Here is a 14,925-nt window from a genome sequence, read left to right as displayed (position 1 = left end):
CTACACCACCCCCCTTAGCCGACCTTCCTATTCTTTCAATACAACATGTAACTGATATCAAAGAAGATACTAAAAGCTTTTTTAAGTATATACAGAGTAAAAGAGAGCTTAGAGTAGATATAGGACCAATAGAAAGTGATGCTGGAGATATTGTAATGAGAGAGACAGAGATGGTAGAGGAACTGAATGCGTATTTTGCATCAGTCTTCACAGTGGAAGACATCTGCAGTATACCGGACATTCAAGAGTATCAGGGAAGTGAAGTATGTGCAGTAAAAATTACGAATGAGAAGGTGCTTAGGAAGCTTAATGGTCTGAGGGTGGATAAATCTCCTGGACCTGATGGAATGCTGCCTCGGGTTCTGAAGGAAGTAGCTGGAGAGATTGAAGAGGCATTCACAATGATCTTTCAAGAATTGATAGATTTTGGCATTGTACCAGATAACTGCGAAATTGCAAATGTTACTCCGCTATTTAAGAAGCGTGGGAGGCAGCAGAAAAGAAACTATAGACCAGTTAGCCTGACATCTGTGGTTGGGAAGTCCTTGGAATCGATTGTTAGGAATGAGATTACGGAATACCTGGAGGCACATGACAAGATAGGCCAAAGCCAGCATGGTTTCCTGAAAGGAAAATTCTGCCTGAGTAACCTACTGCAATTTTTTGAGGAAATTACAAGCGGCGTAGACAAATGAGATGCAGTAGATTTGGTAACCTGCTATTTCAGTTAACTACTTTCTGAGTATTGCATTCTTCTGTTTGTAGATGATATGTTAAAGATAAAAAGATAAAGACAAAGATTAGTTTTATTTGTCACATAAACATGAAAACATACAGTGAAATGCATGGTTTGTGTCAGTGACCAGCGCAGTCCAGGGATTCTGCTGGGGACAGCCTGCAAGTTTCACCATGTTTCTGGCACCAACATAGCATGCCCACAGTTTACTAACCTTAACCCTAACTGTACATCTTTTGGAATGTAGGAGGAAACAAGGGAAGTCAAAGCCAAAGAGACAGCATATAATAGAGCAAAAATTAGTTAGAAGGATTGGGGAGCTTTTAAATACTAACAGAAGGCAACCAAAAAAGCCATTAAGAAGGTAAAGGTGGTATGAGAAAGGAAGGGAGAAAGGCAGAAGAAAGGAAATTATAGGCTGGTTAGTTTAACTTCAGTAGTTGGGAAGATGTTGGAGTCAATTGTTCAGGATAAGGCTTTGGGGTACTTATAAAATAGGCCGTTGTCAGTATGATTTCCTCAAGGGAAAATCTTGCCTGACAAATCTGTTAGAATTCTTTGAAGAAATAACAAGGAGGATAGACAAAGGAGATTCAGTTGATTTTGTGTACTTGGATTGTCAGAAGGTCTTTCACAATATGCCACACATGAGGCTGCTTACCAAGCTAGGAGCCCATGGTATTACAGGAAAGATTCTCGCGTGGATAAAGCAGTGGCTGATTGGCCGGAGGCATAGAGTGGGAAGAAAAGGAGCATTTTCTGGTTTGCTGCCAGAGACTAGTGGTGTTCCACAGGGTTCTGTGTTGGGACTGATTATCTTTATATTACCTGTCAATGATTTGAATGATGGTTACAGAAGGGCTTGGACTGATTGGGAGAATGGGCAAAGATGTGGGAGAAAATTGTTCACAATACTACAAATGCGGCCTCGCCCATGCTTTATAAAGCCTCAATATAGCATCTTTGCTGTTATATTCTAGTCCTCTCAAAATGAATGTGAAGGCATTTGCCTTCCTCACCACCGACTCAGCCTAAAAATTAATCTTCAGGGAATCCTGCACAAGGACTCCGAAGTCCCTTTGCACTTCAGATAATCTGCATATGAAACAAAACCTGCACAACATGGAGCACTGACCAATTCTTCTTCTATGTCCAACTGTAACATTGTGGCGACCCACTTTCTACACAAGCGAACCGGCTCACAAAATAGCCTGCGCGCAGGGAGAGAATTTTGTGATGCACCTCAGATGTCATTTCCGCCCGGAGAGGGCTGGAAGGGAACTGCTTAAAAGCCAGTGCCGCGAAGTTTGAATAAACGAGTCTCGAGTGGGACTTACAGACTGCGTGTCGTTATTTCTAGCTCTGTGTGTAGCACATCACTACAACATCAAGTATTCTGTTGAAAATAAGCAATTTACTTTTGTTCTATTTTATTAGTTCCAAAAAGCAGAAGACACAGGTGAAAATAATTAGTAATGTAAGACTTAAAATCATGTAATATTTGTAGGAATGCTCCTGAATAGTTATCTATTATATCAGAAAAAATCAATTCTAAATTTTCAAAAAAAAAAGTACTGACTTTTCTTTGTTTAGGCTGTAACGAAGACCACTTAGGTAAAGTTCATACAGCTGTGGACAATTGTCCATCATCTTATTTTAGATAAATCAAATTATTTAACGGTTGATTGAAAAAGCTAGCTTAGCAAAGTTATCACAAAAGATATGTTAGATATAAAATCTGTGTAAATGAAACACAATATTGAATAATTTCTTTAGAAATCCATTGTTTGTTTCCAAGGAAATGGCTAGGCTTTACAGGTTTGAAAATAAATTAAATGAAAAATTCAAAAGTATCCATTCATACACTGGGGTGTAAGTATATTATTACTCAGCAGAGCAATAGTCCTTTTTTAAATCAGGAAATATTTTACAGTGGCAAAGCAATGAGAAATAGGTCATCTGGTTGAGCTTTAATATGGCACGAACAGTAATTGAACAGCTGCGAATCAAGTATGTGAATAGAAAAGTAAATATACATGTATATTTGCCTTAGATTCAGCAGACTCTCTTTTGAGACAATTTGTTGTTTCTACATTCAATGGTGAAACAAACCACTAGTCAAGTAATTTACTCTTGAATGTTATTGATTATACCAAATGATAAACAGTGCATTAAGATCATAGTTGAATAGCTTGTTTCATATTTTTATAACTAGCTGACTATGCATTGGCATATATAACATTTATTAAAAAATTGTAAGCACGTTCTTAAAGTGGAGATGTGTGAAGTTATATCAAGGTGCATTCCAATTTTGAGTTACTCTGACAGCGTAAGTTCTTTAATTCTTTTCTTACAGATCGTTATGTAACATAATTCACAGATTACAGTTGTCATTCTTTCTATAGTTAATTTAAATCTAGTTTTCCTTTCCAAAACTAAGCCTGAAGGCAGCTGATGAAAAGTGAATGTAACTTATTTGTAAACATCTTAGAAATTTTCAAACTCTTACCAGTTCTAGTGAATGGTTTTATGTAATTGCTTTATATGATTTGTTATATTTTAACTCTGTGCAAATTGGAAACTATAGTTTTATCTCTCTTAAATCTACATTGCTGACATTGATTATTTTCCTACTTGGCATCAGGTTGGGAAAGATACAGTAATTTTTCCTGTCCCAGTCTCTTCTATAATTTGATTCACATTGAGTTATGGAGATGGTACAAAATATTTTGTTCTGTGTTTACAAATAAAGTCAATTCTTTTCCTATCAGTGAAAATAAAATGTGATCTGATTAAAGCTTTCTAAACCAAAATGATACTGCACTTGCAGTCCCTTTTCATAGCATTAAAGGATGGTTACTTCTGCAGGGTGACAATTCTTTAATTAAAAGATATGAGCACAATTTTCACACTGTTTTAAAGGCAATGACGTTTAATAATTTGTCATGAGAGAATATGTAAAATGAATAAAAATATGGAAAGGAGTCATTTGACATAGTGGTGAATCTCGAATCAGAAGTGCATGTTCAATACATTAAAAATCTGATTGAGACAAATTCATCTGTGATTGCTTATATTGAATTGGTGCCGTCATTGTGCTTTCTTAAATGGACTTCAGTGGAATTGAATCTCAGGAAGCAAGTATAGCAGGCAGCCAATACTACTATGAGTGGACAAGAACGAGGTTCCTAGATGGTCTATTGCCTCCCGCCTGCCAGGGTTAGGGACCTCTCAGTTTCATTCCACAGCATGCTTGTGGGAGGGTGAGCAGCCAGAGGTCATGTTGAGGAAATTACCAGTAGGCTAGACTAGGGAGATGCAAAGGATGTTGTATACTTGGATTTTCAGAAGGCCTTTGACAAGGTGCCACACATGAGGCTACTTAACAAGATAAGAGCCCATGGAATTATGGGAAAGTTACATACGTGGATAGAGCATTGGCTGATTGGCAGGAAACAGAGAGTGGGAATAAAGGGATCCTATTCTGGTTGGCTGCCGGTTACCAGTGGTGTTTCACAGTTGCCCGTGTTGGGGCCGCTTCTTTTTTACATTGTACATCAACGATTTGGATTATGGAATAGACGGCTTTGTGGCTAAGTTTGCTGACGATACAAAGATAGGTGGAGGGGCCGGTAGTGCTGAGGAAATGGAGAGTCTGCAGAGAGACTTGGATAGATTGGAAGAATGGGCAAAGAAGTGACAAATGAAATACAATGTTGGAAAGTGTATGGTTATGCACTTTGGCAGAAGTAATAAATGGGCAGACTATTATTTAAATGGGGCAAGAATTCAAAGTTCTGAGATGCAACGGGACTTGGGAGTCCTCGTACAGGATACCCTTAAGGTTAACCTCCAGGTTGAGTCGGTAGTGAAGAAGGTGAATGCAATGTTGGCATTTATTTCTAGAGGAATAGAGTATAGGAGCAGGGATGTGATGTTGAGGCTCTATAAGGCGCTGGTGAGACCTCACTTGGAGTACTGTGGGCAGTTTTGGTCTCCTTATTTAAGAAAGGATGTGCTGACGTTGGAGATGGTACAGAGAAGATTCACTAGAATGATTCCGGGAATGAGAGGGTTAACATATAAGGAACGTTTGTCCGCTCTTGGACTGTATTCCTTGGAGTTTAGAAGAATGAGGGGAGACCTTATAGAAACATTTCGAATGTTGAAAGGCATGGACAGAGTGGATGTGGCAAAGTTGTTTCCCATGATGGGAGAATCTAGTACGAGAGGGCATGACTTAAGGATTGAAGGGAGCCCATTCAGAACAGAAATGCGAAGAAATTTTTTTAGTCAGAGGGTGATGAATCTATGGAATTTGTTGCCACGGGCAACAGTGGAGGCCAAGTCATTGGGTGTGTTTAAGGCAGAGATTGATAGGTATCTGAGTAGCCAGGGCATCAAAGGTTATGGTGAGAAGGCAGGGGAGTGGGACTAAATGGGAGAATGGATCAGCTCATGGTGAAATGGCAGAGCAGACTTGATGGGCCGAATGGCCGACTTCTGCTCCTTTGTCTTATGGTCCATGTTGATACCGATGACATGGATAGTCAGGGTGAAAAGGTCCTGCAACATGAGTTCAGGTATTTAGGTGCAAATGTAAAGGACAGGACCTTCAGGGTTGTGATCCCAAGATTGCTACCCGTGCACATGCTCGTGAGGCCAGAAATAGGAAGATCATACAATTTTACATGTGACTGAGGATTTCGTGTAGGAGGGACGGCTTCAGAATTTTTTTATCATTGGATCAGTCTCTTCCAGGGAAAGTGGGACCTGTTCAGAAAGAATGGTTGGCAACTGAACTGGAGGGGGACTGATATCCTCACGGGAAGGTTTGCTCATGCTGCTTGCGGGGGAGTGGGGTTTAAACTAAAGTTGCAGAGGGATACAAACCAGAGCACCAGAACTGAGTGTGGTGGGGTGGAGAAAGAAAGATGTCATTCAGCCTACATACAGAGTCAGGAATAGAAAGGTTGAGCATGGTGGAATGAATGTTCTGAGCTGCATTTATTTCAATACAAGGAATTTTGTAGGAAAGAGCTTCGGGCATGGGTCAGCATGTGGAAGTATGATATTGTAGCCATTAGTGAGACTTGGTCACAGGAGGGGCAGGACTTGCAGCTTAATGTTCCAGGGTTCTGAATATGATAGACTGGAGGCCTGCGACGAATGGTGTACCACATGGATAGGTGCTGGGTTCGTTGTTGGTTGACATCTGTATCAATGATTGGATGTTAATGCGGTAAACTGGATTTGTCAATGACACCAAAATAGGCGGTGTGGTGGACAAGCAGGAAAGACTACTGACGCTTGCAGTGGGTTCTGGACCAGCTGGTGAAATGGCTTGAAAATCGGCAGATGGAATTTAATACAGCCAAGTGTGAGGTGTTGCACTTTGGGAAGTCCAACCAGGGTAGGTCTTACCTGGTGAATGCCAGGGCACTGAGGAGTGCAGTAGAACAGAGGGATCTGGGAGTATAGATCCATAATTCCTTGAAAATGGTGTCACAGGTGCAGAGGGTTATAAAGAAAGCTTTTGGACCATTGGGCATCATAAATCAATGTACTGAGTACAGGAGTTGAGATGTGATCTTGAAATTGTATAAGACAGTGAGGCCTAATTTGGAGTATTGTTTCTAGTTTGGTCACCTCGCTACAGGAAAGATATAAATAAAATTATGACGGGTATGAATAGGGTAAATGCAAACATTCTTTTTCTAGTGAGGTTTGGTGATACGACAACTAGAGATCATAGGCTAAGGGTGAAAGGTGAAATGTTTAAGTGGAACATGAGGGGGAATTTCTTCACTCAGAGGGTGGTTAGGGTATGGAACGAGCTGTCAGTGCAACTGGTGGAAGCAGGGTCGATTTCAATATTTAATAGAACTTTGGATAGGTACATGGATGAGAGGGGTATGGAGGAATCTGATCCGGGTGCAGATCAATGGGACTAGATAGACTAATAGACTAGGTGGGCTGAAGGGTCTGTTTCTGTGCTGTAGTGTTCTATGACACTATTGACTATAAGACCATAAGGTACAAGCCATGATTCTAAATGGTTCAAGAATAAAGGCTGTGAAAAGTTAGACTGAGGAAAAATGATAAGATCTTCTCAAAGCCTTCTTCAAAAAAGAATGCAGTTTCATAAGTGATTCTTGGGAAATCCTAGTTCCTGATCACTCAATGTAGGGAAAGAGTATTTGGGATGTTATTGAGATACATCGGAAGCAATCAGAAGCCCTACATCAATGTCAGAAGACATGAACTACCTGACAAACTACTCACCTGAAGGGAATGTCAGGCATCTGCTGCCCCAGCTGCGGAAGAATCTGTGGATTCCACATTGGTCTTATGAGTTCCCCAGAACACCAAAAAAAAGTGGAACAACTGTTTCTTAATCCTGAAGGACTATCCAAGAGAAGAACAATAGTCATCTAATTCTCTGGTATCTTTTCAATGCTAACAATCACAATTAAATTTCTGAGGGACAACTTGTAAAAATTTTGGTCAGTGGTAAGATTTGACTGTGAGTGACTACAAGACCATAAGAGATAGGAACAGAGTTAGGCCATTCAGCATTTTGAGTCTGCTCCACCATTTGATCATGGTTGATTTACTTTCCATCTCAAGCTCATTCTCATGCCTTCTCCACCTAGTTTTGATGTCCTTCCTAATAAAGAAGCTATCAACCTTCACTTTAAGTATACCCAATCACTTAGCCTCCACAGCACCTAAGGCAGTGAATTCTACAGATTCACCATCCTCTGACTAACAAAATTCCTACTCATCTCTGTTCTAAAGTGACATCCTTCTATTCTGAGTCTGTTCCCTCTGGTCCTAGACTCTCCTACTACTGGAAACATCCTCTCCACATCTACTCTCTCTGAGCATTCCAATGTTTGATAGGTTTTACTGAGATCCCCTCTCATTCTTCTGAACTCCAGTAAATACAGGCCCAGAGCCATCAACTAAATGCTCCTCATAATAGTATTAAGAAGAAGAAGAAGAAGACGACAATAAGACCATAAGATATAGGAACAGATTTTGACCATTTCACCCGTCAAGTCTGTTCCACTATTTCATCATGGCTGATCCAATTTTTCTCTTAGCCCCAGTCTCCTACCTTCTCCCCATATCTCTTTATGCCCTGACAAATCAAGAATCTGTCAACCTCTGCCTTAAGTATACATAAAGACTCGGTCTCCACTACTTGTAAGCACAAAATAATCTGCAGATGCTGGGCTCAAAGCAACACTCACAACACGCTGGAGGAACTCAGCAGGTCGGGCAGCATCCATGGAAAAGATCGGTCTCTGTTTCGGGTTGGAACCCCGGCCCAAAACGTCGACCGATCTTTTCCACAGATGCTGCCCAACCTGCTGAGTTCCTCCAGCGTGTTGTGAGTGTTGCAGTCTCCACAACTGCCTGTGGCAAAGAATACCATGGATTCACCACTCTCTGACTAAGCAAATTCTTCCTCATCTCCTTTCTAAAAGGATGCTCCCTCTATTCTGAGGATATGTCCTCTGGTCTTAGACTCACCCACCATAGAAAACATCCTCTCCACATCCATTCTATCAATGCATTTCACTATTTGATAGGTTTCAATAAGGTCAGCCTGAATTCTGGTGTATACAGGTTTAGAACGATCTAATGCTCTTCATATGACAAGCCATTCAATCCTGGAATCATTTTCGAGAATCTCCGTTGAATCCTCACCAGTTTCAGCACATCCTAAGGGGACCAAACTTGCACACAATACTCTAAGTGAAGCCTCACCACTGTTTTATGAAGTTTAAACATTAAATTCTTATTTTTATATTCTAGTCATCTTGAAATCAATGCTAACATTGCATTTCCCTTCCTCACCACAGACTCAACCTGCAAATTTACCTTTAGGGAATCGTGCACAAGGACTTTTCATCTGCCTCTCTCCCTCCTGAAGAGTGGAGGGTGAAGAGTGGGTGGCACGATAGTGTAGTGGTTAGCACAGGTGACCCATGTTCAATGCCTGATGTTGGCTATAAGGAATTTGTACATTCTTCCTGTGACTGCGTGGGTTTCCTCTGGGTGTTCCACTTTCCTCACACAGTCCAAAGATGTACAGGTTGGTACAGGTTACAATAATCAGTTTCCCGTGATTAGCGCGTTAAATTGGTGGGTTGATGTGCAGTATGGCTTGAAAGGCCTACTCTATGCTGTATCTTAATAAATAAATAACAATAATTTCAATGTTTTTAACTTTTTTATTATTTAGGAGGAAGCAATCCATGGATTTCATATTAGCAGATATTTGGAATATATGGAGAAGCTTGAAAAATCATACAGATCTACTATACTAACAGATATGAAGAACATTAAAAAATGAATGAAAATAGATTGAAAATTTGATTACTTCCTTGTAACCCGAGTTTTAATTCCTATTTGTGGAATTTTATTGAAGACTATATTAAAAATCTTAAATATGTATATAAAAATGCAACTTCATGTTTAGATTGTATACTGTGACTGAAAAGAATTTTGGCAAATGCTGCAGCAAACTAAATAAATGATATTTTTGGAGATTTTGTCGTGTGTGTCAAATGTATTCCATATCCTTTTAGCTTTCAGTACAAACTTAGCCAACAGTAAAGGCATTTACATTATTGTTTTATTCCATAGTTAGGTGGGAGGGTTATTTTCATTCTGACTTGACCTATTTAAAGAAATTCAAATGGGGGAAAGGTATTTCATCTAATACACTTAGCAATTTTTTTTACCGTAGCAATGTTGAACATGAGGAAAACCTGTGACGTCTTTATATGTGATCAAAGCTTAATTGAAACGAAAGCAAAATAGTGAAGATGGTAAAAATCTAAAAAGGAATCAGAAAATGTTGGAAATATATAGCAAGTCAGGTAGAATAATGTAAAAGGAGAAGCAAAGTCAACATTCTAGTCTAAATGTTAGTTTATATGACTAAGGCAAATTGTGAATTAATACTGGTCAATATTGATCGATAAAAAACTTTATTTTTTTATTTGACATTGCCATAGGTTGTTTTAGTAAGAGAATATATATGTGCATTTTGATATACTGGTATATGTAGTCAGCTTGAATATTTTAATCCTGAACAAACATATCATGCTAATTTCACATTTCTAGATGTGTTGTTATGCGTGAGTCTGATTCTTGCAACAGTCTAATTTTATCAAAACACATTCCATATTGGACTTTACTGACAGAAGATTGAAGCCTTTGCAGGCAGATTTCCAAAAAAAAACTAACTTCTTGCAGACCTCAAAGGATCATGGTGTCCTTCCAACTTGAAAAGCCTCCAAAGTAATTGAATTTAGATTGCTGAAGATTGTTTCACAGTAATTACAATTCCATTTACACGAAAAGGAGTGAGTTTATACTGTGGTGTTATAGTATTATATAGTATTTTGCTAATAGGTTTAATTGTTTAAACAACTGAAGCTTGCATCATACACCTGATGAGGTAACTGTGGCCTTTGGCCAGGAGCAAATGTCATTAGATGGTGCCCCGACCTTCACAGAGTGTTTTGACCCTTAATCACTACACTCTCCAGTTGGTGCATCAGCAGTGGTGGCCAAGTCACCGCCCATCTGCTCCTGACTTCCAGCTCAACTCCTCTTGCCTGCTCCATATCCAGCGCGGGGCTCTTTCTGCTTCCTCCCCATCCTGTGAGCCGCATGGTTCTTGCTCTTTTCATCAAGGCCCAGAGCTAAAAGCAACAAACGTGCCTCCTTGCCGATCACCACGGGAAATTGCCGCGTTGCCATCCCTTGTCCTTGCGCTCCTGGCCTAAGAAATTCAGGGCCTTCATCTTGTGAGCTTCCCTGCATCCTTCCTCTCATGGTACTGTGAGTTCCACCAGGATGACTTCCTTGTCTTCGGTGGAAAACAGTACAGTCTAAGTCTGAGTTGTACCACTGCCGGGAACTGCAACTTCCTCCCCACATTGACCCTCATCTCTCATGATAGGGCAGTTTTCAGCAGATTAGATTTAGGCCTCTTTGAAATATTAACACTTAAATGCAATGTCAAAAGTACTTAGTGCATAAAGTGGAATTTTCAGAACATCCTGCTAATAGCTCAATTGCTGCACAGTTAAGCAATCTCACTTAATGGCCCAATATATTTTGAAGAAGGATCAGCAAAATTCACATAACAAAATCAAACCTAATTGTTCTTGCCACATGAGCATAAGCAAATAAACAATAATAAACACAAACAAAACAAAATAATTTGGAACAGTTCAGTTTCAAAGTTTTGAACCTTTTAAACATTGATTTTTACTGAGTAACAGAAGATCAATGAAAAGAAAATAAAATCACTGGATTTTTATGAAATCACTGCATCTTTCTATAGGGGCACAATTGAGAGCATCCTGACTGGCTGCATCACTGCCTGGAATGGGAACTATACTTCCCTCAATCGCAGGACTCTGCCAAGAGTGGTGCTGACAGACCAGCGCATCTGTAGATGTGAACTTCCCACTGTTCAGAACGTTTACAAAGACGGATGTGTATAATGGGCCCAAAGGATCATTGGGGAACCAAGTCACCCCAACCGCAAACTGTTCCAGCTGCTCCCATCTGGGAAACAGTGGTTCGTCCATCGTCGTCGATGAAGACCTCGACACCATTAGTCACTTTGAGAATGGATGCGGTGTGTCCGAAGATGACTGGTCAGGCCAATTCGGGCACGGAATGTCCTGGCACGTGTTGGGCAGACATGTGTAGGCACTGCAGTTGTTGCGCTGGTGGCTCTGGACTTGCGCAGCTCGCGCTTACGTTGTGCTTCAGCAATGCGCCTTACCTCATTAGCTTGACAATCCTTGTGGATGAGGCCGCGCCAGGTAGGGCGGTTTTGTGCCAGCATTTCCCAGGAGGTTGTGTCTATGTCAAATGACTTCAGGGAGGGCTTTAGTGTGTCTTTGTAACGTTTCTTCTGCCCTCCATGTGAGCATCTTCCAGCAGAGAGTTCCCCATAAGGAGCTGCTTGGGTATGTGCTCGTCTGGCATGCGGATGACATGACCTGCCCACCGGGTCTGTGCTCTCATCAGCAGTGTGTGGACTGATGGTAGACTTGCTCTAGAGAGAACTTCAGTGTCTGGTACTTTATCTTGCCATCTGATGCCTAATATTCTGCGAAGACAGGTCATGTGGAAATGGTTGAGCTGTCTTGCATGCCTTCGATACACAGTCCACGTTTCACAGGCATACAGGAGGGTAGCGAGTACCACAGCTCTCTAGACCTTCAGTTTTGTTGCTGGACTGATACCTCAGCGTTCTCATACAGTGGAGCGCAGTCTACCGAAAGCAGAACTTGCCTTCGCTATTCTGCAGTTAAATTCTGCATCAATAGTCGCTGCTCGGGAGAGGGTGCTGCCAAGGTAAGTAAACTGGTCAACTGCCTGTAGTTTCTGTCCTGTGATTGTGATTTTCGGTTCTGTGTACGGTGCATGAGGGGCAGGCTGGTGCATGACTTCGGGCTTTTTGATGTTGATGGTGAGTCCAAAGTTGTCACAAGCTGTGGAGAATTTGTCCATATTGACTTGCATCTCCTGCTCTGAGCCAGCATACAGGGCACAGTCATCGGTAAAGAGGAAGTCTCAGAACAGTCTCCTTCACTTTGGTAACAGCTTGAAGTCTCCTCAGGTTGAAGAGCTTCCCATCCACTCTGTACTTGAGTCTGATTCCAGCATCACTGTCCTGGAAGACATCATTCAGCAAGGCAGAAAACATCATGCTGAACAGTGTGGGTGTGAGCACACAGTCCTGTTTGACACCATTGGTGACTGGGAACGCCTCAGAGGATTCTCCACTGTCCAGCACTCTGGCCATCATGCCATCCTGGAACTGGCGTACCATCTGAATGAATTTGGCAGGGCAGCTGAACCTTGACATGATCCTCCACAGGCCTTGTCGGCAGACAGTGTCGAAGCCTTTCGTGAGGTCAACAGAAGTTGTGTAGAGTTCGTGATTTTGCTCCTAACATTTCTGAAGTTGGCGCGCGGCAAAAGTCACGTCAATAGTCCCACGACCTTTGCGAAAGCCACGCTGTGACTCTGGCTGCAGGCCCAGCTCCAGATGAGTGACCAGATGATTTAGCAGGACTCTTGCAAGGGTTTTTCCTGCGATGGAGAGCAGTGAGTTGGGGAGTTTTGAAAATGAACCGAGATATCCTGGGAAAAAAAATGGTTAATGGTTCATCCACGGCGACAACCTCTCACCCAATGTCAGCAAGACCAAAGAGCTGATTATTGATTGTTGACTGCAGGAGGAGGAAACTTGATATCCAAGAGCCTATCCTTAACTGGGGATCAGAGGTGGAGAGGATCAGCAAATTTGAATTCCTTGTGTTATCATTTCAGAGGATCTGACCTGGGTCCAGCACATAAGAGCTATTACAAAGAAGTCTGCGAAGATTCATGCAACGCACATCAAAGTTGCTGGTGAACGCAGCAGGCCAGGCAGCACCTGTAGGAAGAGGTACAGTCGACATTTCAGGCCGGGACCCTTCGTCAGAAGATTCATATTGTCATTTAAAATTTTGACAAATTTCTACAGATGTGTGATGCAGATTATACTGACTGGTTGCATCATTGCCTGGTATGGAAACACCAATGCCCTTGAACAGAAAAGCCTACAAAGAGTAATGGCTGCACCCCAGTCCATCACAAGTAAAGCCCTCCCCAACCATAGAGCCCATCTACAGGAGCACTGTTGCAGGAAAGCAGTATCAGCATGTTGTTCAAGAGGCTATCTGGCTTAAATTTATTTTGGTTTTCTATTAAATCTTTGTTTGGCCATCAAGAGAATCAACATCTGATTGAAGAGTCTATTATTCAGCTTATACATGAGAGAAGAAGAAGGAGAAGAAGAAGTAGTAGTAGTAGTAGTAGTAATAGTAGTAGTAATAATAATAATCCATCATCCAGGCCACACTCTCTTCTCACTGCTGCTATGAATAAGGAGGTACAGGAGCCTCAGGTCCCACACCGCCAGATTCAGGAACAGTTACTTCCCCTGAACCATCAGGCTCTGAACCAGGGAGGATAACTTCACTCATCCACACCCTATGTACTCACAAAGACTCTACAACTCAGGTTCTCAATATTTAATGCTTATTTATCGATTATTATTTTGTTTTTCTCTCACTTTGTATTTACACAGTCTGCTGTCTTTTGCACATCGGTTGTTTGACTTTGTTGTGTACGTTTTTAAATTGATTCCATTGTGTTTCTTTGTATATACTGTGAATGCTCACAAGAAAACGAATCTCAAGGATATATTTATGTACTTTGATAATAAATTTACTTAGAACTTTGGACTTTGATTCAAAAAAGAGCAATGGGTGGAGGTTATGCTAAGACTAGAAGGAAGAAGAGGATGGATTAATGTTGTTTGGAAAATGTGATTGAATATATTTTTGATGAAGCTGTCAAGATCACAAAAAATATAGTTAAGGTATTCTGCACTTGTTTCACAAACCATATGGAGCTGTGGAAGAAGTGATGAATTGAATAGTACACCGGCTTAAAAATAGAAAGCACAGAGCAGAAATAAAAGGTTTAGCTATGAGTAAAGCAAGTTTTGTGCTTTGACCACAGTTACTTATGATTTATTTAAATAATGTGGACTTACAAGTATTTAACTCAGTATAAAACTTTACAGATATTTTAAAACTCTGGCAGTGAGGTGTGAATAGCACTAAAGAAAAGTGCACAAGAACTCAAGAAAACTGAAGGCCTGCTGACTGAATGATTACATATCAAATGCATTTTACTATTAATAATTGTTGAATGATATATTTTAAAAAATGTACCATCTGGTTTTCAAAACAAGAAACAGTGGGCAGAAGAGCAAAGAAATCTGGATTCTTTTTAACTAATAAAAGCCCTACTGGAGTCAAAGTAATCAACATGTTAACAAAGAAATATGATTAATTTCAATTGAGGCTGTATTAAAATAGGTAATGTTAATTCTGCATGAGTTCCCTGGAAAGGTCAGTCTTGTAGTTTCTAAGTTACAAAGAGAAAAGGACTGAAGAAAATTCAGATATAATTTCTAAGATCTGTGAGACTGCAGCTGTCAAAAAAAATTAGACATCATAAAGAGAAAGTTTAAATAAGACATTATAGATGTCTTCATTTTTTTAATTGGTTGGGCAAATGCA

The 14,925-nt window shown here is 40.6% G+C and overlaps 1 protein-coding gene across 2 annotated transcripts in view; it reads left to right on the top strand.

Moving 5' to 3' along the window:
• The window catches only part of tbc1d32 (TBC1 domain family, member 32), a 241,005-nt gene extending 231,716 nt beyond the window's left edge, over positions 1 to 9,289 (top strand). For both annotated transcript variants that reach the window (XM_063033919.1, XM_063033913.1), the window contains one exon: positions 8,994 to 9,289. In XM_063033919.1, coding sequence (XP_062889989.1) covers positions 8,994 to 9,104 — 111 coding nt within the window. In that variant the 3' untranslated portion in view covers positions 9,105 to 9,289. The remainder of the gene's footprint in view (positions 1 to 8,993) is intronic.
• Positions 9,290 to 14,925: the final 5,636 nt, after the last annotated feature.

The sequence above is a fragment of the Mobula hypostoma genome, chromosome 2 (assembly GCF_963921235.1).
Source record: "Mobula hypostoma chromosome 2, sMobHyp1.1, whole genome shotgun sequence".
In the NCBI taxonomy this organism is placed as follows: Eukaryota; Metazoa; Chordata; class Chondrichthyes; order Myliobatiformes; family Myliobatidae; genus Mobula; species Mobula hypostoma.
The sequence above is the reverse complement of the archived record's forward strand: the minus strand, read 5'-3'. Positions and strand labels throughout refer to the sequence as shown.